Source organism: Heterodontus francisci, chromosome 37 (genome assembly GCF_036365525.1).
Source record: "Heterodontus francisci isolate sHetFra1 chromosome 37, sHetFra1.hap1, whole genome shotgun sequence".
In the NCBI taxonomy this organism is placed as follows: Eukaryota; Metazoa; Chordata; class Chondrichthyes; order Heterodontiformes; family Heterodontidae; genus Heterodontus; species Heterodontus francisci.
The window spans coordinates 18,711,849-18,737,980 of NC_090407.1; the positions used below are offsets into that span (position 1 = coordinate 18,711,849).

Consider the following 26,132-nt stretch of genomic DNA (forward strand, 5'->3'; position numbering starts at 1 on the left):
ATGATGTCTGGTTTCTAAGCATAGAATCTGATAAGCTTGTGCATTAGTTCCAAACCCAACTCACCCCAGAGTCCCAGAATGTGGCGGGAGCTGGGAGGAGGGGAGATTGGGGCTAGGAGGGGGTGAGGTGCAGGGAGGGGACCAGGTTTTACAGCTGGAGGAGATTAGAGATAGGAAGGGGCAAGGCCATGGAGAGATTTGAAAACAGGGATGAGCATTTTAAATATCTCATTGTGGTTCCATATCTTCACCCTACCAATCTGTGCTGTGTAGGATGCTTCCTTCTGCCAATTGTACTACTTCAATCTTGTTTTTTTTTACACTGCAGGTCCATGTTGGGGGCAGTGTGGCTGCTCTAGGGGGGAAGCTAGTTGTCTCCGGCGGCTACGATAATACGTTTGAACTATCTGACATAATCGAAAGCTACAACTTTCAGACTGGTACCTGGAACATTGTGGGGCGTCTCCCACAACCGACCTTCTGGCACGGGTCCGTCAGCATCTTCCGACAGTTCATGCCGACTGCCCGGGCTACCTTCGAAGGGACCATGAACGACAATCAAAACAATGAAATAAATGTCCTGAATCTAGCCCGGTATCGGAGAAACCTTCAAAACGAGAACCTGCGCCTTTTGCACTGACCGGATTAGAGTGCAGGCTGAAACCTGTACGGTGAAACGTGCTCTGATTCTCTCTGAAACCATCTGGTTTCTAACATGCTTCAAAAAGCTTGCCACCTAACAGTGAACTGGCACATGTCAGCTGGACAATGGCCTTTCCAAACTTATTACTTTAAAACTTGTCCTTTTGTTATATTAAGTGGCCACCATAATCGGGCACTGCTCTCCGTTGGATTGTGTTTTATCTCACATTGTTAATAATGACCAGCTCTTCCAGTCATTGACTGCCATCTGCCATTGGCTGCTGTCTGTGTTTAATCTGGCAGGTTTCACTATATCCGTTGACTGATTCTGCTAAGCGAAGTGATGTAACAGCTTTGTCTTCTCCCTTGGACTCATGCCAGTCACAAAGCATTGGTTAAGCAAGAAAGACTTGCTTTTATATAGCGCCTGATCGCATCGTCAAAAACGCTTCACTGCAATTCATTTTCTTTTGAAGTGCAATGATGTAGGAAAACGAGGAAGCCATTCTGTGCAGAGAAAGAACACACAAACAGCAACATAGTTAAGGTTTTTTAGCGGTAGGTTGAGGGAGGAATATTGAAGGACTGGACAGGAGGAGAACTCAATGCTCTTCAAGTAGTCCTACAGGATCTTTTAATGTCTATCTTCACAGACAGATGGAACCTTGGTTTAGCCAACTATTTGAGGAATGGTGATGTGATGCCCTCTTTCTGCTTTATGGTAATTAAAAACTGAGTCTCAGTCAGTAAGAAGGTGGATTGGTTGTCACGTCATAAACCTTAACACCAAAGTTTGAGTAGGCTACGAATACCTACAGACCTCGAGGGTTCCAATTTATGTAGATCGTCCAACTGAGGATTGTCTGTCTTTTTTTCAATACAACCTATAATGGATTTTTAAAAACTCTAGGACAGGCAATACAGCGTAGAGAAAGAACTACATGAAAAGGAAAAAAAATTGCAGGGCTATGGGGCACGAGCAGGGGGTATACGATTAAATGGTTCCTCTTTCAAAGAGCTGGCACAGGCTTAATGGGTTGAATGGCCTGTTTCTGTGCTGTATAATTCTGTTAAATGTAAAAGGCTACAGATATTACTTGAATGTTACATGGTATTGCAAATGCTATTTAAGAATGCGCCAGTCAGTGTACAGAATCAGGTGCTGGACATCTTCAATGAAGGTGTGTGCTACAATGAGGTTACATTACAAGTCATTATTCTTAAAAAAAAAAAAAAAATAATAAAACACTTTGGCTTGTGGAGTGGGGGTGGGGGGGGGAAGAGAAAGAAGGGAAACCGGAGGCAGCCAAGTTTCAGATGCATTTAGATTTGACCTGTCTCTCCAACTATCATGAAGGCTCTTGTTGATATTTATTTGCTTTCAACCATTGTAGCCCTTTGCTGGGCCTGTCACAGTTCCCATGATGGTTCAGTTGGGCACAATGCCCTGTATGGTCCAGTGCAGCAGAAACCAGGAAGGACCCAAGTTCTATCTCCTGTCTGATGCCCCTGATAGTTGAATAGTCTTCATTCTCTATCTAAAGAGAAAGATTTACATTTATAACATGCCTTTCATGACCCCAGGATGTTCCAAAGTGCTTTGGCGGCATTCAAGCAAACAGCAAGGTGATCATAATCTATAAGCTGTTAGTGATGCTGTTGGTTAAGTATAGAATATTGGCAAGGACACTAGTTCTCGCATGAAGAGTGGGAACTTGCGTGAAATATATAAGTGTTCTTTGCACTAACGGAACTATAAGCTAGCAAGGAGAGCAGGTGGGGGAAGCAAAATCCTGGGAGGGGGCAGAAACCCGTTGATTGATGCATCCAATGTGGCAACAATGATTAGAGTACAAACTGCGAGGGGTTAGAGAGCCAGGGCTTGGTGTTCTCTTTTTAATGGTGCTTTGTTCAGAACAGCTATGAGCTTTGTATTTCGTTTCAGCCCTGTGGAGTCTACTATATTTTTACTGATTTTTTTTCTTGAGTTTTCCTTAAGTGCATAAGGATAGAGCGAAGAGCTAGGTGAATACGCAGAGAGCTGTTTCCAGCTTTTAATGAAGACACAAGATAATCCAGAGTTAATATTTACGCAAAGGAGAAGTGACATGAGTTCCCTTTGGAAGGTCCACTCAGTCGTTCAAGGATTGGCATGGACTAGATCCAAACAGATCTCGCCAACAACCCTTTTGAAGGTACTGACTGCTGCATTCTGTTAAGGCTGGATCTGATCCGGTTAAATCCCAAGTAAGCAAATCTGTGCAGCAGGGAACAGCTTGCTCTAGACTGGGGTCTTGCTGCCTTGGATGGCGACTTGCTACTGGTGCACTTTAATCTTGTGGGATATCTTTTAATTCACATTAAATTGCAGCCCTCTCCAACTCTCCCCAGCAGTAGCAAGCTGGTTATTCCTAGTACTTCACCCTGGTGTTAAAACAGAACACTAATTTAGGAAGGATAGAATCCACCGAGAGTTCCTCTAAGTTTCCTGCTAACATTGTGCCAGCTAAATGGTTGTTCCAGAATAGCACAGCTGTTTTCTCCAATTCTGAGTTGGCAGAAGGGATGGGGTATATATTTCACATATTTATAAAGCAGTAGAAATAACGAGGGTTGCAATTAAATATTCCAGAGTCACTAATTCAGAATATGCCACTGAATAGGGAGATTTTTGGCTGTTGGTTTGCAGTTCTTTTGGAACCTGAAAATGTCTCTGATGTCCGTGTTAATAAGTTGAAGATAACGTGAAATAAATTATTTAACTGTTTGCTCCTGACAGTATTAGAAGTTCAATTGTTTGATGTATTTTATTCAGAAACACCTGTTAAATGTGTAGCAGGAGTTTTGGTCATTTCTTTCTCTACCTTTTCACCCTTTTCGGTCCTGAAGGCTGGGGTGCAGATTGGGCCAATGCCTCCCTTACCCAATGTGAGCATTGGCAGGTTATCTGATCGCAACCAGGGAGCAGGAACCCTTGCTTACATTTTATTTCTCCCTCCTCCTTAGGCCAGAGCACGGAGGCCAATTCCAACAACTCCACTGGCTGAGTTAAGCTTAGATAGCTCAGGGATAGAACCAGTGCTTTTGCTGAGCTGTAGAGCTCGGGTTAATTTGGATAAACTTGTTGGAGGAGGGTTTTTTTTAAATATTGAATTGAGAAAGGAACACCTGAAAGAGAAAATCAATATTTACCTTTTTAAGATAGAGCAGCTGGTTTTCTCTTTCAGATTGTGAATTTCAAACACTTCCTAGTTTTATCTTGAGTTTTTATTTTAAGTGCTATGACTTAGTGTAAACACACTTGTAGTTTACATTGAGATTGTACACAAATTCCACTAAAATAAAATGTTTACTCTGAAGGACATTTTGATTTTTTTCAGTCAAAATAGTTTAATGGGGAGTTAATGCCGTCTCTAATTCAGTTGTGGGGTAAAATTCTCCCTTTTGTCTTGTGAATGTGAAACAACCCTGCCATTCCCATCGAGATATTAAAAATAAAATATTTACTTGGTAAATACTTGCATTTATAGTGTCTTCTAATATCTAATTTCTCATCCACTGGTGACTGACGTTGTTAAATGCAGTGGCAACTTTGCACAGCAAGATTCCAATGCAAGCAATAAGAATGACCAGTTATACCATTTTTTTTGTTGGATGTGAATAATTTTGCTCAACACACATGGATCATTCCTTGGTCCTCTTTGACTAGTACCATGGGATCTTTAGGAGGAAAAAATTAAATCAGCCAGTGTTTCTGCTTGCTTTCCAGTAACTCTGCTGCATTTATTTTGAAGGCTTTGAGGACAGGAACTTAGTCTGCAATGACTGCCTATGGCTGATGTCACTCATCTTCCAGGCTCAAACATGAAGAGTGGAGTTGTGATTGAAGCAGTGAGACGGCAATTGTTGCCTGTGGAATTGAGTAGAAATGGAGAAAAGTTGTGGGGGTTTTTTTTTTTTTCTTTTTGCAGTTTTCCTGTTCTGACCAGAAACTGGTTCCCCATGGGGAAAATAGTCAATAGGAATTTGTCAAGTAACATTTTAGAAAAGCCATTCCAGCTCCACTAAAGTTCAATCTTCTGAACCCTTGCTTTACCATTCAAGTATTCAGCTGTATTTTGAAGGCTACTAAAGCCTTGCATATAAATTCCTAATGAATAAACCTAATGCTCCTGTTGCATGTAGCCAGCGTTTTCTGCTTTTATTTGAGTTTTTCAGAACATGCAGTATTTTGCTTTTGTCCTGTGTTTAATTCACTGCCACTTTTCCTTTCAGGAAAACCTGTTTTGAAGTTTTACTCTTCTGACAAGTTTTCGATTTTAACTTCCAGTTCAGATGAAAGGTCATTGGACCTGAAACGTTAACTCTGCTTTCCCTCCACAGATGTTGCCAGACCTGCTGAGGATTTCCAGCATTTTATTTTGTAGGTCAAGAAAATGACCACTAGATGACAGCAGCACCCACCTTGTCAACATGGTTAAGCCATTTGCTCATTCAGTTCGAAAGCTGCTGCATCTCAAGTTATCAATTATGTTTCAGTGAAGATAACTTGCATTTATGTAGTACTTTTTTTAATGTAGACACTGCACAGGGCTGAGGAGAAACTGATGCAGAGCTAGTGGAGGAGACGATATTAGGATTGGCTAAAATCTTGGTGCAGAAGTTAAGAGGAAGTTCCAAGTATAGTAGGTACCCAGATGGCTGAAGGCCTGACCACCACTGGCATGACAAAGCATAAGAAGCTGGAGTCTGGGGGATGAGGGCTGGAGGAAGTTAGAGATGGGGCAGGTGAAGTCATGCAGGGAAGTTAGTGAACATTGTTCTGCCATTTATTTGCACATGCACCTGCACCCCTGCTTCATACACCACTTGAAAGCAAGACGATAGAACTAAAGCATCATCCTTTTGCAAGGCGGGACACACCAGGGCCAAAGACAGCAGAAGGCAGCACCCAAGTTTTGTTGGCCCAGTGTCCTGGTCAATATTTATCCCTCAACCACCACCACCACCAAAAACCAATTATATGGTCATTATCACATTACAGTTTGAGAATCTTGAGGTACACAATAAATTGGCCACCACATTTCATTGGCTGTAAAACACTGCAACGTCCTGAGGATGTGAAAGGTGCTTTTTAAAAATGCAAATTGTTCTTGTAACACAGCAATATTCCACAATGTGGTAAATGACCAGGCAGTTTGATTGTTGGTTGAGCAAGGAATGTTGGCCAGGACAAGAGAGACTACCTCCTCCTCCCTTACTCCCTGCCCCCACTCTTCAAAAAAAAAAATGGCATGAGATCTTTGAAAGCCCTGATCATCAGGGTTAACTTTTCTGAAGAATAGCACCTGCCTCAGGCTGGGTTATAAGCCAAGTCTTGGCTGAGGGGGTTGAAAGGAGACTTCTGACTGAGGAGAGATGGCCAACAAGCTAAGCTAAAAGTAGAGAAGATGGTTTTGGTCGGTGAACATTTAGAAACTCAATTTTAATTATTTTACATATTTTACAAAAGAAAGTCAATTATTTGAGATTCTGTCCCCTCCACTCCCCTTACCAGAGCAATTGGCTCCTTTTATATCTTGACTATGATGACCTCTTCAACGTACATATCTGTCATACCGACTGATGGCTCCACATTCTCTTCCAACTGGTAGTTCCCATTGTCTGTGAACCTACGAGCAGAGTATTCTGGGGTTTCTGTGCTCTGGTTGGACAGTTCATTTGTAGCTATGGTGGAACGGGCTTCGTTTGACAGGCCACTCGTCCGTGGAGCTGCATCTTTGTCTGCCTTTGCATCTCCCTCTTTCTCGTCTGTGATGACCAGGTTGCGAAGCCTTCGCTGACGGGGACTGTAGTTTTCTACTCGCCCATGAATGTCCATATGTCGCCTCAGGTGAGCCTGCATTTGAGCAAAATACATCGGTGCTGAGCAGAGCGCCAAAAGAAACTTCCTTTTATACCATGCCTTTAGCATAGCTTCACAAGAGCGTTATCAAAAAAAGACTGACACTGAACCACACAAAGAGATTAGGGCAGGTGACCAAAAGCTTGATCAAAGCAGTAAGTTTTAATGAGCATCTTAAAGGTAGAGAGTTTAGAGGGAATTCCAGAGCATCATGCCAAAACAGTTGAAGACTCAGACAAAGGAAAGCAGAGATGGAGAACACAGATCTGAGGATTGTAGGGCTAGTGTTAGGCAGTGATATGGGAACAGAGGGATTTAAACACAAGGTTGTGAAAGGTCTGATTCAGCCTGAGACAGTGGCCTGGGAGAGGAATGGAATCTGTGGTTAGGGAACAGAGTTTGGGACGAGGGCTGAAGACAATAGCTTTGGTTTTCCCACCAAGTGACTACAAAGAAACCCAGAACCCCTGTAATTAAAAATTGAAGAGTTCAGACAAAGAGACTTTACTAAAATGACCCTCGTTTGTTTGACATGGTGCCTGTCCTCCCCGCTGTGTAGTTTTAGCACTTTCTACTTTTGATTTCAGTTCAGATATTCTCCTGTGGTATTCCCCATGAATGATCCCTTTAAAGTCACTGCTCAGCTACTCCCAATTGGGAAGTGGTCTAAATACATCAGGTCCCAAGTTCAAAAATGGGTTAATTACATAGAATGTATAGAACAGAAAAAGGCCATTTGGCCCCAACTGATCCTTGCTGGTGTTCATATTCCAGACGAGCCTCCTCCCACACTATCCTTTTCCTTTCTCCCTTATGTACTTATCTAGCTTTCCCTTAAATTCATCTATGCTATTCACCTCAACTACTCCATGAGGTAACTAATTGTTATTGTTGTTAGTGGTTTCCTTTAATAGGCAGTGTTGTTTCCTCACCTCATTACCAGCTTATTTCAATGTTGGGGAAATCAGTGGGATTATTTGAACGACACTGCAGATTTTACAAAAAAAAAATGGCAATCCAGCATCAGCAGATGGAGAGTCTCACCTGTCGAGTGAATTTATAGCCACATTCACTACACTCGAATTTCCTCACCCCTTTGTGCCTCCCAAGGTGAACTCGCAACTGATCAATGGCTGAAATGAAGCACAACATTTTAGTTAAACTGAGCAACAACAATGACTCACTGTTTCTCTCTTCCCCATTCCCTCCTTTCCTAAAGGTGACGACTCTGACACAGGTTGGGTTCTACAGGTGCCAGGCACTCTCCTGTACCTCAGCCAGTCGTGGACGTGAGCCTGAGTGAGGGGCTGTTCAATTATGAAGTAGCTGGGGTGAGGGTTCACTGCAGATTCTCATTCAACATCCACAACAGCAGCTTCCAGCAAGAAACACTGGACAGTAACCGGACACGCTGACCGTGACTGCTCTCCTCCTTCTCCTGTCGCTATCCCATAGCCACCGACACTCGAAACAGACCAATTTCAGCAGAGGTACTGAATCAGGGAAGATGTAATTTTATTTCGTTCTTAACCCACCAGCCACCCTTTTCACCTGCACCGTTACTTAGCTGAGATCAAGGTGGGGGAACCACAGAGTGGGGGAGGGAGGGGTGTAAGAAAAGAAAGGCTGAAAAACAACCAGTTGCCCAGTTATGCAAATTAAAACAATGTGACAGTATTAATACTAGCCAGTCTGTGTTCAAGGCTGTTCCTGCCCTTGGAGAAAGTTATCAGAACAGGACTGAGCTCATTAGGAAAGGCTGGAGGAAGGGGACAGTGTCTTAACATTCTACACACAGGACATTACCTTTAAAGGTCTTGCCACAGATGTTGCAGTAGTGTGGCCGCCCTTCCTGGTGTTTGCTGGCCATGTGACGATGGAGGGGACCCCGCTCTGTAAACCTCTGGCTGCAGATCTTGCAGCTGAATGGCCGCTCACCTGTGTGAGTCCTGTTGTGTTTGTCCAGACTCCCTGGTGCAAAAATCAAGATGTTGTGTTACAAGTCTTAGTAAGTCACAGAACGTAGCTGAAGATGTAATTTTATTTCATTCTTAACCCACCAGCCACCCTTTTCACCTGCACCGTTACTTAACTGAGAGTTTCTTACTTCACCCGGGTTAATCAGATCAAACCCCTCGAACTTCCCTTCCCTCTTTTGGCAAAACCCTCATTTTCTGGCAACCACCTGACAAGATCAGTAAATTCCACCTTGCATCCTGCCATACCATAATTAAGCAGTTAATTTATTTTCTTCATTCTCAGGATGTGGGCATCGTTGGCAAGGCTGGCAATTTACTGCCCATCCCTAGTTGCCCTGAAGGTTGTGGTGGGCTGCCTTCTTGAACCACAGGTTGAGCCACTTGAGGGTGGACTGGAGTCACATATAGGCCCAGCCCAGGTAAGGATGGCAGGTTTCCTTCCCTAAATGACATTCGTGAAACAGTTGGGTTTTTGCAACAGAGCTTTAAAGGTCATTTTTACTGCTACCAGCTAATATAGATTATTTTACCATAGAAAGCTCAGTCTAGTCTGCATCAGCAATGGGTCACTGGCTAATTGTGGCTAGCTGACATTCCTCCTCCCCAGTCCAGGAATATTAGTCAACTGCAGAACTCCAAGGCTGGGCTGAGAGGCCAGTCAACTCAGCTCAGGCCTGGGGCTGGCTGGTCTGCATAGCCTTAGTGCAGAGTCAGGTGATGAATTTGCCAATCCCACCATCATAGGAAGTGTTTTGTGCAGGTTAGACAGGGTATGTTAGACAGGGAGTGTAAACTCTCAGGGAACAGGAGCCAAGCTCCCTGTGACCCATGGAGGCAGAGCCGCTCACCTTGGCTCCTGAAAGTTTTCCCACATAAATGGCACTGGAACGGTTTCTCTCCTGTGTGTGTCCGACGATGGACGTTCAGGTTCCCCTTCTGAGTGAACGCGCGGTCGCAGAATTCACAAATATATGGCCGCTCATTCCTGGAACAGCGGGGTACAAAAACAAAATGAACATCATTCCTTCCCCATCGACACACCTTCCTCCTCCCCAACCCCCCCCCCCCCCCCCCCACACCCCACAGTCAACCTTTTCAACAACATTTTCTCTTCAATCTGAACCAGTATCACTAAAACAGATTATCCGGTCATCGTCACACTGCTGTTTGTAGACAGTGTGTGTGAATTGGCTGCCACGTTTTCCTACATGACAAGTGACTACAGTTCAAAAAAAAGTGTTTCATTGGCCATAAAGAGCTTTGGAACATCCTGAGTTTGTGAAAGGCGCCATAGAAATGCAAGTCTTTTTTGCTCAAAACTGTGCCTAACACCAGAAAAGTCAACGTGTGTACAAGTATTGCAAGGACTATCACTGGGTAGATACACAATTTAAATAGTTACTGTATGCAGTCTGGGGTACTGGACACATAAGCCATTTGTCCATCTCCCATATCTGTTCCTGTACTTAGATACACAGCAGCAAACACAGATACACAAACTGTATAACAGCACAGGGAAGGGGAGGGAATAGAGGATTATTCCCTTCTTTCGAGAAGATGAAAAGAAGCAATGCACTTCTATTCCACAACTAACAATTCACAGAATTATACAGCACAGGAGGCCATTCAGCCTGTCGTGCCTATGTCAGCTCTTTGAAAAAAAACTATCTAATTAGTCTCATTCCCTGGCCCTTCCCCTATAGCCCTGCAAATTTTACCTTTGTAGGAATATATCCAATTCCTTTTTGAAAGTTATTATTGAATCTGCATCCACCACCCTTTCAGGCACAGCATTCCAGATCATAACACGCCATATAAAAAGATTTCTCACCTCTTCTCTGGCTCTTTCACCAATTATCTTAAATCTGTTATATATTGTCATATGGAAAAAAATTTTATTAAAAATTTTAACTACATTCTGGCAATTCTATAGTTATTGTCTCAGAATTTAATCATTGCAATGTCTTGCATCAGCGATCATGTCCCCAACACTTCCCTCCACCATGCCATCAATTGCCCAAACAGGAATTGAAAATAGCCCTGGAAATTCCCAAATATCGTTTTTTTTAAAAACGGATTTACCATTGAAAATATCTAATCAAGGAGGTCAGATGTTGCCTGAGCCTGCTGACCACTGTGTTTTTGTGATTGCTGCTTCTTGTCCATTATTCTCGGTCACATGCAGTCGAGGGCCTGACAATGTGGGTGCAGTGGAGCAGACCGCACCTTCTCCCCAGGCCGTGTGCCATCAGTCAACTACCTGATCTGTGGGCAAATGGGCAGGCAGGTGACAATGAGTGAGTGGGCAGACAGATGGGTGAATCAGACATGCACTGGTGCATCTTTTGATTTAAGAACACACTTCAATTCAGTTACAACTCACCCAAGCCTGTTTGATAAATACCAAGCAACTATTTTCAAACAAGTCTAAGAAAGCTTGCAATAGGAAAAGGACATTTTGTCCAAACTCTCCCCTGCCACAATTTCCCACTCCCATGTAAGATCTCTGCATTGTCTTTGTAACTGCTACATGATTCTCGATAACCATGACCCTTCCTCTCGCAGGTGTGGATTATAAACAAACCAGAATTAAGTAATTTGCTGGCAACAATTTAGATTGAACCTACAGTTAAAGACATGAATTTCGAGCAAGTGTAGATTTCAGCACTCTATTTCCCCCATTCCATTTTCAATTGTTGCCAAAAGATCTGTGCTAACCCCATCTGTGTACACAGTCTCCTTTTGTTACCACCTCAATACATAAAGAAGAATGCTTGCACATATACTGTACCTATGTTTGGATTTGATATGCATCTGCAGGCCATGACGAGTGAAAGCTCTGTGACCACACTCCTCGCACACAAATAGCTTCTCCTTCTGGTGTTTGGACAATTCATGCAGATGCACATCATTGCGCGAATGGAAACATTTGGAGCAAGTGGGACACTACGAAGAAGAAACATACGACAATTTAATTGTTTTCTAATCCATCTTTTTGCCTCATTGCTGCTCTTGGGAGGCAAGGACTCATATTGGGTTACAGATTCACAGACACCAAGCAGCTGTCCAGCACCTCGGGACAAGTGGGCATGCCCTGTGCGAACTTGTACAGCGAGCATCAGTAATCATATTCCGTAATTATAGCTGAGCCCAATCCTGTTCTTACCCGATATTCATGTGCAGCACTTTCCAGCAGGGTACACAGTAGTGATCAGGCTCCTTGGGTGGGGGCATCAAGTCTGACTTTAGTACCCCTCACTGCCCTTGGCACAGATTTGCAAACGACAAAGGATTGACCCTGGTACCATGCCTGGTGGTGCATATACCAATTGAATCAGTCAGTCATTCAGGCTCTCTGCTAATATATTTTATGCATCTCTTCTTTGGGGTGCCCCTCTACTTGGCTCCTTTCCCTTCTTATTTCAACTCCCACAATCATCCCACCAACCCATCCACCACCCCATGGCTGCTAACTAGAGAATGCCCTGCAGCAACTTGCCAAGACTTCTTGGGACAGCACCTCCCACATCCATGACCTCTACCACCTAGGACAAGGACATCAGGTGCACGGAACACCACCGCCTTCAAGTTTCACTCAGTCATACACCATCACAGATTGGACATATGTCAGCTGTCCCTTCATTGTCACTGGGTCAAAATCTGGAACTCCCTACCCAACAGTACAGTGGCAGTAACTTCACCACATGACTACAGTGGTTCATCAAGAAGACACACCACCTTCTTCTCAAGGGCAACTAGGGGCAGGTAATAAATGCTGGCTTTGCCAGCGACGTCCCAATCCCCAGACTGATTTATTAAAAACTCAGGTAGCAAGGACCTTGCCTCCACAAACTGCCTTCCTCAGATCTGACAGCAAACACCAAAACACAACATCTAGAGAACTGGTTGGCCCTGAGCTCCATACAGAGTGGAACCCATTTTTTTTTTTAATGCTTCCTACTACCGCCCCCTTCCATCCGACAGCCTTTCCACCCGGATCTATTATCCCACCTTATTCCACCCCTTTTCTATTCTCCTGCCTCTCTATCCTGTCAACAGGCCATTCATCTCAAGTATCTAATGGGATGTAGCTGTTATAGGTTTGGCTATGTAACTGTCACTGGACTCCTTTATGTAGGGCTTTTAGCTACCGCATAAATGTGAGTCTATTATGACTAACGTGAATTACTCACCGGGTAGGGTTTGGGGGCTCCATGAGATTTGATCATGTGACTTTGCAGGTGTTTCTGCTGCATGAACTGCTGAGGACATGAGGGGCACTGAAAGGGTTAAAACAGAGAATCAACAGAATTGAAAGGAGGCAAGCAGGATCAAAAGCACAATTTTTGTTAAGACATTGTGAGGTTAGTGCTCTCTCTGCCTGTTGCTGTCCTATGACAGAGGAGTTGATATTTGCAATTCAGCAAGTTCTGCTGGCATCAAAGGAGATGCTTTTACTACATCTAGCATCACTGTGAGGCAGATATACACACTATATACTGCCTGCATGGATGGTGTACTGCTTATGGATTACACCTACATCGGACGTCTGCACTTATTCAGCATTTTGCCTGATTATTTTTTGGACTTTGCATCATCTTTCAGTATGCTATGGTAAGACTTTATCAAATACTCGTTGGGCCCCAGCTGGAGGTTTGTGCACAATTCTGGGCACCATACTTTAGGAAGAATGTCAAGGCCTTGGGGAGGGTGCAGAGGAGATGCACCAGAAAGGACGGGGGGCTTTAGTTATGTGGAGAAACTGGAGTTGTTCTCTTTAGAGTAGAGATGGTTAAGGGGAGAGGTATTCAAAATCTTGGAGTTTTGATAAGAGTAAATAAGGAGAAACTGTTTGCAGTGGCAGAAGGCCTGGTAACTAGAGCGCACAGATTTAAGGTGTTTGGCAAAAGAATCAGAAGTAACATGAAGAACTTTTTTTAATGCAGCAAGTTGTTGCAATCTGGAGTGCACTGCCTGAAAGGGTGGTGGAAGCAGATTGAATAACTTTCTATAAGGGAATTGGATAAAGTAGAAATGTGCAGGGCTACGGGGTAAGTGCAGGGGGAGTGGGACTAATTGGATAGCTCTTTCAAAAAGCTGGCACAGGCATGATGGGCCAAATGGCCTCTTTCTGTGCTGCATGCTTCATTTTCCCGCCTCTTTTATTCTCCAGGCATTGTGCTTTGCTGTCCTCTGGTTCAATTGGCACCAACCTAACTGGCTACACCTTCTTACTGAGCCTCAACACCCAGATCACGGTCAATGCCTCCACAATGAATGCTGGATAGTCACTAGGAAGGGGAGTCCAGACTTATTCCCAAACCCCACCACCCCGAATCCTGGGGTACTGAGGCCAATTGTAGTTCCAAAATGCTAACCCCAGATCAGTTGACGCAATTGGTCAGTGACATCGGACCTACCTTGAAGGGCATCTCACCCGTGTGAGATATCAGGTGTTTCCTCAGCTCAATCCTTCTTTTAAATGTCTCCTTACACTCATGACAAGTGTAAATCTATGGAAAAAAGCATTTGAAACCATGGTCAGAATAAGACTGGTCTTCAGAGGGAAGAGGTTTAGTTGGCCAATAGGCCTGTTCTCATTGTGCTGACAACATGCATTAATGCAGCACCACTTAACAGGATAATATGTCTCCCGCCGAGGCACTTCACACAGGACATCAAGCAACAGTGAAGAATTGTGAGAGATGATGGGAAGTACAGTTGAAAACACAGGCTTTGAGGAGGTTTTAAAAGGTATGGGACAGTAGTAATGCAGGAAGGACTCAGGGAGTAAGTTCCGAGATAGAATGAGAATCAGAAAATGACAACTCTGCTACTGATGGTTGAGCAGAGTGGGACCGTTCAGAATGCCACAGTCTGAAGACATTACAGCAAGAGTTAGGATGTAGGGCAGGAGGAGGAAACAAGGACTTTGAAGTCAGTGCATTGGAGGAAAGGGGCCCATGATGGTCAGTGAGGACAGAAGTGATGAGCAAGCTATATTTTCTAAGTACACTAAGATGTCACAGCTATAATTGCCCAGCTGCACAGGTACATGCACTGGAGTGTCAGCAGCCATTTTTATAGTTTAAGCAGATGTCAGCCTTTTGATCAGTGCGCAACACTCTCAACAGAGTCACAATGTTATAGGTTCAAGCCCCACTCTAGAGACAAGAGCATATAAACTAAGCTTACACTCCAGCGCTGCACTGGCTTTTCAAATCAGACATCAAATGTGAGGTTCTGTCTGCCCCCCTCAGGTCGACAAAGATTTCAAGGCACTATTCTGAAGAGCAGGGGAGTTGTCCAAGACCCAGGGGACAATACTTATCCCTCAACTAATATTAAAATGGATTTATCTGGTCATTATCTCATTCCTGTTTCTGGGGTCTTGCAGCGTGCAAATCGGCTGCCGCATTTCATACATTATGACAGTGACTACACCTCAAAGTAATGGATTGGTTGTGAAGAGCTTTGGAATGTCCTGAGGTTGAGAAAGGCACTATATAAATGCAAGTTTTTATTTTCTTAAATCCCTGTTCCCATTGATTTCCATCAATCTGAAGTTGCTGTTAACAGGTCTGCGTGTTCTGATTTAGAATTTATCCACCTATGAGGCAACAGCACTAATTGCAGCACTTTCCAGCTGCACATAATTTATACTAGAAAACAAGAAATGTAAATACAACTTCAAGACCACATTGATGCCAGATATGGATTAAATGCTAAAACTTGCCACCGACAGTTAATTTGATTAACACATTCACCCAAACATACCCAGTTTAAAAAAGATGTTTAAAAACCTAGTTTCCATACCGCGCCCATCCTGGTTATGCAGTTCCTAGCCTCGTGTTTAAGCAAGTTTTCTTTCCTGAAGTAACACTTTCCACACTTGCTGCATTTAAACGGCTTCTCTCCTGTATGTCTCCTAAAAGGCAAATCAATCATGTACAAGAGTTACCTCAAAATGCAATAAAGACTGTCTCAGCATTGGGAACACAAACAGAAAATACACAAGCAAGTTAATGAGCAATATAAAGACAGAATAATGTTTTAAGCCTTCCAATAAAAGTTCTTCCTCAGAATCATTAACTTCTTTCTCTTTCAGTGGCTGACTGACCTACTCTGTATTTCCAACAGCTTCAGTTTTTATTTTAGATATGTCATTTGTGGGGGAGGAGTGAGAAGAGGGAAGCTGTTGAACTCAACACTGAGACAGTTATAACTATCCCAAATTCACTTCAACAGTTTAGGAACTATGCGCAGTTCTGGTTACATTTAAGCTGAGGAAGTGGTGTAGAGAACCATGAGACTAACTCCCAGTATCAGACATCAGAGTTATGAGAAAAGATACTTCAGTTCTTCAGCCGAGAGAGAGAAGTAAAGATGGTAACGTAGAAAAGACTGATTCAAAGCATATTTCAAACTAAACTGTGAGATTAGTATGAGTGAACACAGGTTTAAACTGGCAAAAGGCAAACTTAGAACTGACAAGGAAGTCCTTCACAAAGTGATCAACACACAGAATAGACTGGAGGCAAAATCTTACAACAATTTAAGGAACAGTTGTGAGGCAGGGTTGGGGGAGGTGGGTGGAGGAAAGAGACTATAGGGTCTTTCTGGGTGGATCAGTTAAGATGACTCAAACAAACAAACATTTCGTTATTTATCTTTTTTTTTGATCATTCACAGGATGTGGGCATCACTAGCGAGGCCAGCATTTAGAGTCATAGAGAGATACAGCACTGAAACAGGCCCTTCAGCCCGAGTCAGTGCTGACCAACAACCACCCATTTATACTAATCCTACATTAATCCCATATTCCCTACCACATCCCCACCTTCCCTCAATTCTCCTACCACCTACCTACACTAGGGGCAATTTACAATGGCCAATTTACCTATCAACCTGCAATTCTTTGGCTGTGGGAGGAAACTGGAGCACCCGGCGGAAACCCACGCGGTCACAGGGAGAACTTGCAAACTCCGCAAGGGCAGTACGCAGAACCGAACCTGTGTCGCTGGAGCTGTGAGACTGCGGTGCTAGCCACTGTGCCATCCAAAAGGTCATGTGATGAAACCTCCAGAAATCTGTCCAGATTTGGAAACCATTGCCATCCCTGGGTGCCCTTGAGGTGGTGGACTACCTTCTTGAAATGCTGCATTCTATGTTGTTCAGGTGCTCCCACAGTTTTGTTAGGGAGGGAGTTCCAGAATTTTGACCCAGCAATGATGAAAGAATGGCGAATTAGTTCTAAGTCAGGGTATTGTGTGACATGGAGGAAAACTTACAGGCAACGGCATACCCATGCACCTGCTGCCCTTATCCTTCTAGATGGTGGAGGTATGGGTTTGAGAGGCAATACTGGAGAAGTGATCTCAGGAAGAGAGAGGGAACTGTGAAATAAATTGGGGTTCATTCTCAAGTCAGAAATAACAACTTGAGTGAGTAATGCTCTTTATGAGCAAGTATAGCATATGTTGAACTGCTCGCTGCCATTGTTTTTCTTAATTCATTAATGGGATGTGGGCATCACATGCCAGGCCTGCATTTATTGCCCATCCTTAATTGCCCTTGAGAAGGTGGTGGTGAGCTGCCTTCTTGAACCACTGCAGTCCATGTGGGGTAGGTTCACCCACAGTGCTGTTAGGAAGGGAGTTCCAGGATTTTGACCCAGCTACAGTGAAAGAATGGCGATAAAGTTCCAAGTCAGGATGGTGTGTGACTTGGAGGGGAACTAGCAGGTGGTGGTGTTCCCATGCATTTGCTGCTCTTGTCCTAGTTGGTAGAGGTCGCGAGTTTGGAAGGTGCTTTCTAAGGAGCCTTGGTGCATTGCTGCAGTGCATCTGTAGATGGTACACACTGCTGCCACTGTGCATCGGTGGTGGAGGGAGTGAATGTTTGTAAATGGGGTGCCAATCAAGCAGGCTGCTTTGTCCTGGATAGTGTCGAACTTCTTGAGTGTTGTTGGAGATGCACCCATCCAGGCAAGTGGAGAGTATTCCATCACACTCCTGACTTGTGCCTTGTAGATGGTGGACAGGCTTTGGGGAGTCAAGAGGTATGCTGTGGTTATACAACAGGCAGATAGAATTTGAACGCTAAGTGTCAAAAGTCATAGAATCATAGATATTTACTGCACAGAAGGCAGCCATTCGGCCCATCATGTTCATGCCAGCTGTCAAGTAGCCATCTAGCCTAATCCCACTTTCTAGCTCTTGGACTGTAACCTTGTAGATTATAGCACTTAAGTGCATATCCAAGTACTTTTTAAAGGTGATGAGTGTTTCTGCCTCTACCAGCCTTTCAGACAGCGAGTTCCAGTTTCCTACCACCCGCTGGGTGAAAAAGTTTCCCCTTGAATCCCCTCAAAACTCCTACCTCTTAGCTTAAATCTATGCTCCCTGGTTATGCACCCTTTAACCAAGGTGAGTAGGACCTTCCTATCCTATTTAAGAGGGAATTTCACTAAGAACAGCAAGAAGGAACTGCTTTTAAATTTAAAATACTTTCCCCAGAAAATTTTCCTTAGAACAGAGAAGGTTAAGGGGAGATTTAATAGAGGTGTTCACAATCTTGAAGTGTTTTAACAGTTATTTATTCTGTTTCTAATGATAATCAGAGGAGACAGATTTAAGGTGATTGGCAAAAGAACCAGAGGCAACATGAGGGGGAAAAGAAATTATGCGACAAGTTGTGATGATTGAGAATGCAGTGCCTAGAAGCAGATTCAACAGTAACTTTCAAAAAGGGAACTGGATAAATACTTGAGGAAACAAATTTCAGGGCTATATGGCGGGGGAATGGGACTAATCAGATAGATATTTCAAAGAGCCAGCACAGATACCATGGACCGAATGGCCCCCATCAGTCTTCTACAATTCTATGAAGTTAATGAATGCTTTGCTTCCGAAAGACTCAGCAGGAGCCCGCGATGTTGGGACTACTGTGAGATGCCATTTCAATGAGCTTTGAATTACAAAAGCTGTGTGTACCGGGATCAGCATCCAAACACAGGGACGATAATGAGCAAGTTCAACAGACAGACCTGCGGGATACATCATTTGAGTCAGTGGGCCCCAAGAGGCTGTAGGTGACCACATATTCTTTTGCATACTTTCTCAGACCCTGCAAAGCACTTTAGATTAAAACTACTCCCTTATCCCTCCCACGCTAATATTTTCTTTTGAACTGTTACTGATCTTTATTCACCATGAATATGTACAGAGAGTATTGCAAGAGTAGTGCATATAAGTAGTGCAGAGGTTGTTTTAATATTCCCCGTTTTGAATGCCTTGCAATTCCGCTTTAGTGTTGACTGCGTTAAAATCCACGATCTACAAGCTGCCCTGCCCCAAATCTCTCAACAGTTGGTACAAATATTCTCCTCAATGAAACTGGAATATAGCCATTGGCCAGCGTATGGAAAGAAATTGCAGTTTTGTCACTCAAACTCTGGGAGGTGGTGATAGCGAGAGAGGTGGGGGAGCGGAAATCAAGGCCCGTAACCCCAGCCCTACTGTAACCACACAATTTGATTGACTGTTCGTGTGATGAAATGAGGTTGACACTCAAACCAAACAGGACTGATTACCCTACAACCGTTAATCAGTCAGGATATCCCCTGTACCTGATGCATAGAGTATCTTGGCCAACATTTCCCCCAAAACACAAACACACCAAAGTGTTGACACCTCCATAGCATTCAATAATTTTTTTTAAATAGATAAATGGGAGCGATTTTAGGCCAGCAATCTCATCCCTGATCTCAGATGATTATAAGTCACTCACGGTTTGCTCTCCTGAATAATGAAGTCAGTGTGATGAGGTGCCTTCAATTGCTTCTGGGTTTCCATTATTCTCCATATTACAGAGACATGACACAACAACATCTCCAATTTTCTTCAACAATTAAAAGTTGTGACTGTGAGCATTGGGATTACCTGTTGTGAACTTTGAGGTAATACTTGCTGAGAAACTTCTTCTGACAAGTCGGACACTCTACAGGTTCGCTTTTTCTGTTTACTGGGTCCGACGAGGTTTTGAGCTTCTGTCTGTCCAGTCCCTGTGTGGTCTCCCCCAGCGTGCCAGCTTTTCTCCGTTTCTTACAAACGTTCCTGGATGGAATGTAGTCATGGTCTAGCTCGCCTTTATCGTTCAAACCTTCATCCTCCTCGTCTTCTTCCACTTTGATGATGCCCATGTCCAATGCAGGGTCACTGTTCCCATTGGTGCTCTCATGACTATTCTCCTCACTGCTGTCTCTTAGACCACCTTCCTTGGCTTTCTCTACCTGTTTATAATTTTGACTTCCAGGGGATGTGAAAGATTCTCTAGACCTTCTCTGAATAGCAAAACATCTTATTTTGTCTTTTTGTTTCTCAGTCAGCAAGTTGAGCTTTTGTTTCTGGTTGTATCTGTTGCTCCTTCTGCTAAGATGTCTGAACTCGAAATTTGAGATTCGTCTCTCAGGAGTTCCAACTTTTCTAGTCTGTTTTGTGGTGTCTATTGGTACCTTCACAGGTCCATCCTCAGCAGCTGGTTGGCTACATGAGGTTTCCTCACTCCTCCTCTCATTCTCTATGAACATCTGCTGATAATGGCGACAAGCCTGAATAGCGTCAGGGATTGAAAGGAGTTCTGCTGCGCTGAGCACCTTGGCAACATTAGTTTGGGTCAGCTGAAGTTCACCTGTATATATAAAGTCAAAAAGAAGCCCCAAGACACCAGTGCAACTATCAGGAAGGTTGATTTCAGTGGATGTGCCAGCTCCATAGATATTGGAGAAGAAATTACTACAACAGGCCAGGATACTGCGGTGTGCATTTAAATAATGGCCACCGAGGTCCAGTGTAACATCACAAAATTTACCATCTTCCCGTTGTTTGTTCAAAGCATGAAGAATTTTCTTGCTGTGTTCGGAAAAGTGGTCTTCCATGACTAAAAAAAACAGAGGCATTATTCATCATTGATAAGCACATTATTTGAAATGTCCAAACACTCCTAGGGCAGGTACAGCGTGGGTTAGATACAGAGTAAAACACCTTCTTCACTGCCCCAAACACTCCCAGGGCAGGTACAGCACAGATTAGATACAGAGTACAGTTCCCTTTACACTGTCCCTTCAGTATGTCAAGGCCCCAAACTCAGAAGCACATCTATAATGCCCCAGCATGTCACTGTTACCATTTCCTTGCCCATCCACCCTGTTTCCACTCTAAAAAGAGAGCTTTAACTATTTATTTCTAACAGTTAAATAACAGTGGAAACTCATTTCAGCAATGTCACAAATCCTAACTTCAGTTTCAAATCTAGAAAAAAACAGGTAAAAGAAATTTAAGACAAGAGATGTTAAAAACCAAAGGATACTAATGACTGACCAACACAAGCAAATGGACCGCTGGGTTAAGCACTACCTGGAACTGTACTCCAGGCAAAATGTTGTCACTGAGACCGCCCTCAATGCAGCCCAGTCTCTGCCAGTCATGGATGAGCTGGACGTACAGCCATCAAAATCGGAACTCAGTGATGCCATTGATTCTCTAGCCAGCGGAAAAGCCCCTGGGAAGGACAGCATTACCCCTGAAATAATCAAGAGTGCCAAGCCTGCGATACTCTCAGCACTGTACAAACTGCTTTACCTGTGCTGGGACGAGGGAGCAGTACCACAGGACATGCGCGATGCCAATATCATCACCCTCTATAAGAACAAGGGTGACTGCGGTGACTGCAACAACTACCGTGGAATCTCCCTGCTCAGCATAGTGGGGAAAGTCTTCGCTCGAGTCGCTTTAAACAGGCTCCAGAAGCTGGCTGAGCGAGTCTACCCTGAGGCACAGTGTGGCTTTCGAGCAGAGAAATCCACCATTGACATGCTGTTCTCCCTTCGCCAGCTACAGGAGAAATGACGTGAACAACAGATGCCCCTCTACGTTGTTTTCATTGATCTCACCAAAGCCTTTGACCTCGTCAGCAGACGTGGTCTCTTCAGACTACTAGAAAAGATCGGATGTCCACCAAAGCTACTAAGTATCATCACCTCATTCCATGACAATATGAAAGGCACAATTCAGCAGACCCATTTCCTATCCTGAGTGGCGTGAAACAGGGCTGTGTTCTCGCACCTACACTGTTTGGGATCTTCTTCTCCCTGCTACTCTCACATGCGTTCAAGTCTTCAGAAGAAGAAATTTTCCTCCACACAAGATCAGGTGGCAGGTTGTTCAACTTTGCCCGTCTAAGAGTGAAGACCAAGGTACGGAAAGTCCTCATCAGGGAACTCCTCTTTGCTGACGATGTTGCATTAACATCTCACACTGAAGAGTGTCTGCAGAGACTCATCGACAGGATTGCGGCTGCCTGCAACGAATTTGGCCTAACCATCAGCCTCAAGAAAAGGAACATCATGGGACAGGACGTCAGAAATGCTCCATCCATCAATATCGGCGACCACGGTCTGGAAGTGGTTCAAGAGTTCACCGACCTAGGCTCAACTATCACCAGTAACCTGTCTCTAGATGCAGAAGTCAACAAGCGCATGGGAAAGGCTTCCACTGCTATGTCCAGACTGGCCAAGAGAGTGCGGGAAGATGGCGCACTGATACGGAACACAAAAGTCCGAGTGTATCAAACCTGTGTCCTCAGTACCTTGCTGTACGGCAGCGAGGCCTGGACAATGTATGTCAGCCAAGAGCAACGTCTCAACTCATTCCATCTTTGCTGCCTCCGGAGAATCCTTGGCATCAGGTGGCAGGACCGTATCTCCAACTCAGAAGTCCTTGAGGCAGCCAATGTCCCCAGCATATACACCCTACTGAGCCAGCGGCGCTTGAGATGGCTTGGCCATGTGAGCCGCATGGAAGATGGCAGGATCCCCAAGGACACATTGTACAGCGAGCTCATCACTGGTATCAGACCCACCGGCCGTCCATGTCTCCGCTTTAAAGACGTCTGCAAACGCGACATGAAGTCCTGTGACATTGATCACAAGTCGTGGGAGTCAGTTGCCAGTGATCAACAGAGCTGGCGGGCAGCCATAAAGTCGGGGCTAAAATGTGGCAAGTCGAAGAGACTTAGCTGTTGGCAGGAAAAAAGACATAAGCGCAAGGGGAGAGCCAACTGTGTAACAGCCCCGACAACCAATTTTATCTGTAGCACCTGTGGAAGAGTCTGTCACTCTAGAATTGGCCTTTATCGCCACTCCAGGCACATCTCCACAAACCACTGACCACCTCCAGGCACTTAGCCATTGTCTCTCGAGACAAGGAGGCAGAAGAAGACTGATAAGCATAAAAGTAAGGATTTCAAGTAATTGCAGATAAATGTAATTCTTTGTACCACAATCAAATCATTTGATCAGTGACTCATCCTAAACAAGAACAGATAACCCTGGGCACAAGGTGACTTTACACCAGCGTCCACACCTGTCCAATTGAGGCAAATGTAATAAAAACCGCCAATATTCAGAAGCTGTGCATGTAGCCCCAGATAACTGGGGAACAGTTCCTGGATAGCTCAGAACTCTAATTGGGAAAGGGTAGGAGAATACAATGCTCCATTGAAATTCTATACATTGAGTTTGGTCCATTGGGACTATATCCAGTTGGAGTGAATGGAGAAGGATTATGCACATTGGGATTCTGCATAGTAGGAGTCACTGTTAAAAGGCCTGATCCCATGGGATTCTCTGCTTGGACAAGCAATGAACTTAAATGGAGCTGACTAAAACAACTTCCCTCAACACTGCCTTCAGTTTTACTCCTTTGGTATTACCTTGGCTCAGTGGTAACACTATTGCCTCCAAGTCAGAAGATTGTGGGTTCAAGTCCCACTCCAAAGACGATCACAAAATCCAGGCTAACTCTCCCAGTGCAGCACTGAGGAAGTGCTACACTGTGGGAGGTGCCACCTTTCAGATGAGGTGCTAAACCAAGGTCCCATCTGCCCGCTTAGGTGGATGTACGAGATCCCACAACACTATTTTGAAAGCATGTTCTCCCCTGGTCTCCTGGCCAATATTTATCCCTCAACCTCAGTAAAATGGATTATCTGGTCATTATCATATTGCTGTTTGAGAGAGTTTGCCGTGCGCAAATTGGCTGCCATGTTTCCTACATTACAGTGCCTACGCTTCAAAAAGTACTGAATTGGCTGTAAAGAATTTTGGTATGTCACGGAAGGTGCCATAGAAAGGTAAGTCTGTCTGGCTCGAGAGCTTCCTCATGTCTTTATTAGTTGCACACTCAAACCAGTAGCATTGGTTGCTGCAGTTATGCACAAGACATAGTTTGAAAGATTTTGTTTTCATCTCAGGCCTACAGATCCCAATGTGCCACAAGTACTTGGCTGCTAAAATCCCAAGATTTATGATTCTCCACTTTCCCATACAACGAGATATCATGAACTGGTAATCAAGAATTGTAATCATGATTATGATCCCCGTGGAGATCAATAAGTCAAAAGAAATGAATCTACAGAATGGACAAGATTTCACTTTTACTAGGCAGTCCCTCAGCAAAAATGGCACCAAACAGCCACAAAGTTCTTCAAAACTCAACTTCTTCAGGTAGATGTCCAGCTCCTGTCTTCGAAGATGCAATCACCGATTTTCATCTGACAGCAGTTTCCCTGCAATCCCGAATTCCACAGGTACAGTCTCCACCAAAAACAGCGCACTACTCCCGAGCCTCCTCAGTTCTGCTCACAACTGTCTTGATGGCGTGGATCTACCAGTATTTCTTTAAGTCACCAAAAGCTGCTGCTGCAACTTGGATTTGCCAATGGCCAGCTCCCAGAATCAGCTCCCACTCTTTGCAGCTTGTCTGCCACAAAACTCTACCTGCAGCCTGCTTGAACTCTCCAATCTTGTAATCTGAATTTGGATAGCTCTAGTCACATGCCTCTGGTCAAATTACACCCTCTCTTATCTGGTTTCAACCAATTCTCTCTCCCCAGAACCCTGAAGTTTTTTTTTTATTTCCAGGGACTGTCTCAAAAAAAGCTTTGAAACCAGAGTCAGTGCACCTAACAGAATTCAATAAGTTATCTATTCAAAAGTTTGCACACGCTCCTCCACTGGTCTCCCAAGCCTCTGACTCCATCACATTACTGATAGTGATACACTGAATTGAGGCCTGGGACAAATTAGCCATGATCTTATTGAATGACAGGGCAGGCTTGAGGGGCTGAATGGCCTACTCTTGTTCCTATTTATGTTCAGCAGCCTTGGGAGACTCTTAAAACCAACAACATCCAGCTCTGTTGCTGACTTCCTGTGAAAACCATGCAGCCTTTTTCTGACTTAACACTCTCACTGGTATCTTCATGACAAACTCACACAGCTTTTTCCTTTGATAGCTTAACTCTATACAGACTTAAACAAACTAAAAAAATCACATGTATCCGATTAAAAATTGTTTGTTTTCCCCTCAGTCACAAGGCTGTTTCTTCATCTAACCTGGGTTCAGCTTGGAAACACCCAGCTTCAAATCAGGGGCCGTCTCAAAAACATAAACACAATCTGTACAGAACTCAGTTTACACATGAAGACATAACACGGATCACTGAGAATCTTTCAGCCTTCCTCTCAAAGAAGCCTATAGAACAAATTATATTGTCTTAATGTAGTTACACAGATAAAAATAAATTTAGGGCATTGTGGGGAAAAGCATTTGTATAAAATGAATTACAAGTTAACTCTGCATAATTCACTTGTTATTCTGATACACACACATTGCATCCAGCTCAAATTGGTACTTAATTTTTCAGTAACTCAAGTTCCAGAATTTATTTATTTTTTAAAAGGCCTATTTAGGCCAAAATAATTTTAATCAGAAATCTGCACAATAAAACGTCAGCGAACAGTTAGGAAACTCGGCAAAGCACAACATGCATGCAATTAGTCACAGAACCTTTTGAAGCTGGGGTAAAGCCCCATTTCCCTTCATTGCTGAATAAATCTTCCCAAAGTAGTAGAGGTTACAAGCAGGAGGGCTGTTGACTGACAGTAAAAGGATGCACTTGTCTTTTAGGTGATTCACTTTAGGCTTTCCTACCTGGAAGGTGATGTTTTTTGACTGCCACTGTAGTTGACTGTGATGTGAATGAGGTTCCCAGTTTGAATCCTTCAATAAAAATGCTTTAAATCATTTTTAAGCATGAGTCAAGCGAAACTGAGCATGCGCGGCCGGTACCCTGCCGCGCTCCGCGCTTGCGCCACAGAACCGTCGTAGCCCTCTGCCCGCTACTTGGAAGAGTTCTCCCTCCTCCTCCACCACCATTTGACTCCTGCTTCCCCCTGTTCGTCCAAGGTTTCCCCCACCTCCAGGTAACTGTCTACCCAACTGTCCAACACTCTCTCCACCCGTCCTACGCCTCCGGTGGCCACAATGCGCAGCAGCATCTCAAAATGGCGGCCGAGATTCTCACGCTGATCACGTGCCAGCTCCGAGACTTTCGGCCGCCATCTTGAAAAGCTTCAGCTTGCAACCATGGAAACGATGGGCATGGGCCAGATCTTGGCAACTTCACTGAAGAAGTGCCAGTCTCCTTTTCGTGTGTAAATGCAGCCCATCGCAATGAAATACTCGACACAATTCCGTATACTT

At 44.1% G+C, this 26,132-nt stretch overlaps 2 protein-coding genes across 5 annotated transcripts in view; one reads left to right on the top strand and one right to left on the bottom strand.

Moving 5' to 3' along the window:
- Positions 1 to 4,760, top strand: part of klhl21 (kelch-like family member 21) — a 38,325-nt gene extending 33,565 nt beyond the window's left edge. For all 3 annotated transcript variants that reach the window (XM_068017198.1, XM_068017196.1, XM_068017197.1), the window contains exon 5: positions 329 to 4,760. In XM_068017198.1, coding sequence (XP_067873299.1) covers positions 329 to 640 — 312 coding nt within the window. In that variant the 3' untranslated portion in view covers positions 641 to 4,760. The remainder of the gene's footprint in view (positions 1 to 328) is intronic.
- A 1,348-nt stretch (positions 4,761 to 6,108) lies between these two features.
- On the bottom strand, positions 6,109 to 25,907 carry LOC137352099 (telomere zinc finger-associated protein-like). 2 transcript variants are annotated; one of them, XM_068017193.1, is made up of 11 exons: positions 25,847 to 25,907; positions 25,581 to 25,649; positions 19,470 to 20,466; positions 15,343 to 15,454; positions 13,947 to 14,039; positions 12,720 to 12,806; positions 11,318 to 11,472; positions 9,375 to 9,511; positions 8,354 to 8,518; positions 7,592 to 7,680; positions 6,109 to 6,541 (listed from the first exon to the last, which is right to left on the bottom strand). In XM_068017193.1, exons 3-11 carry the CDS (start codon positions 20,462 to 20,464, stop codon positions 6,215 to 6,217), a joined length of 2,160 nt encoding a protein of 719 aa, XP_067873294.1. In that variant the 5' UTR covers positions 20,465 to 20,466; positions 25,581 to 25,649; positions 25,847 to 25,907; the 3' UTR covers positions 6,109 to 6,214. The 2 variants fall into 2 exon arrangements, with proteins under 2 accessions (XP_067873294.1, XP_067873295.1); XM_068017194.1 differs by lacking the exon at positions 7,592 to 7,680 and having other exon boundaries at positions 6,277 to 6,541; positions 25,581 to 25,907.
- Between the last annotated feature and the right edge of the window lie 225 nt (positions 25,908 to 26,132).

Coding starts and splice junctions, on each gene's coding strand:
- LOC137352099 (XM_068017193.1), bottom strand. CDS start 20,464: ATGGAAGACCACTTTTCCGAACACAGCAAGAAAATTCTTCATGCTTTG. Junction 15,455..19,469: donor TACCTCAAAGTTCACAACAG/GTAATCCCAATG, acceptor TTTGCCTTTTAG/GAGACATACAGGAGAGAAGC. Junction 14,040..15,342: donor GCATAACCAGGATGGGCGCG/GTATGGAAACTA, acceptor TTTTTTCCATAG/ATTTACACTTGTCATGAGTG.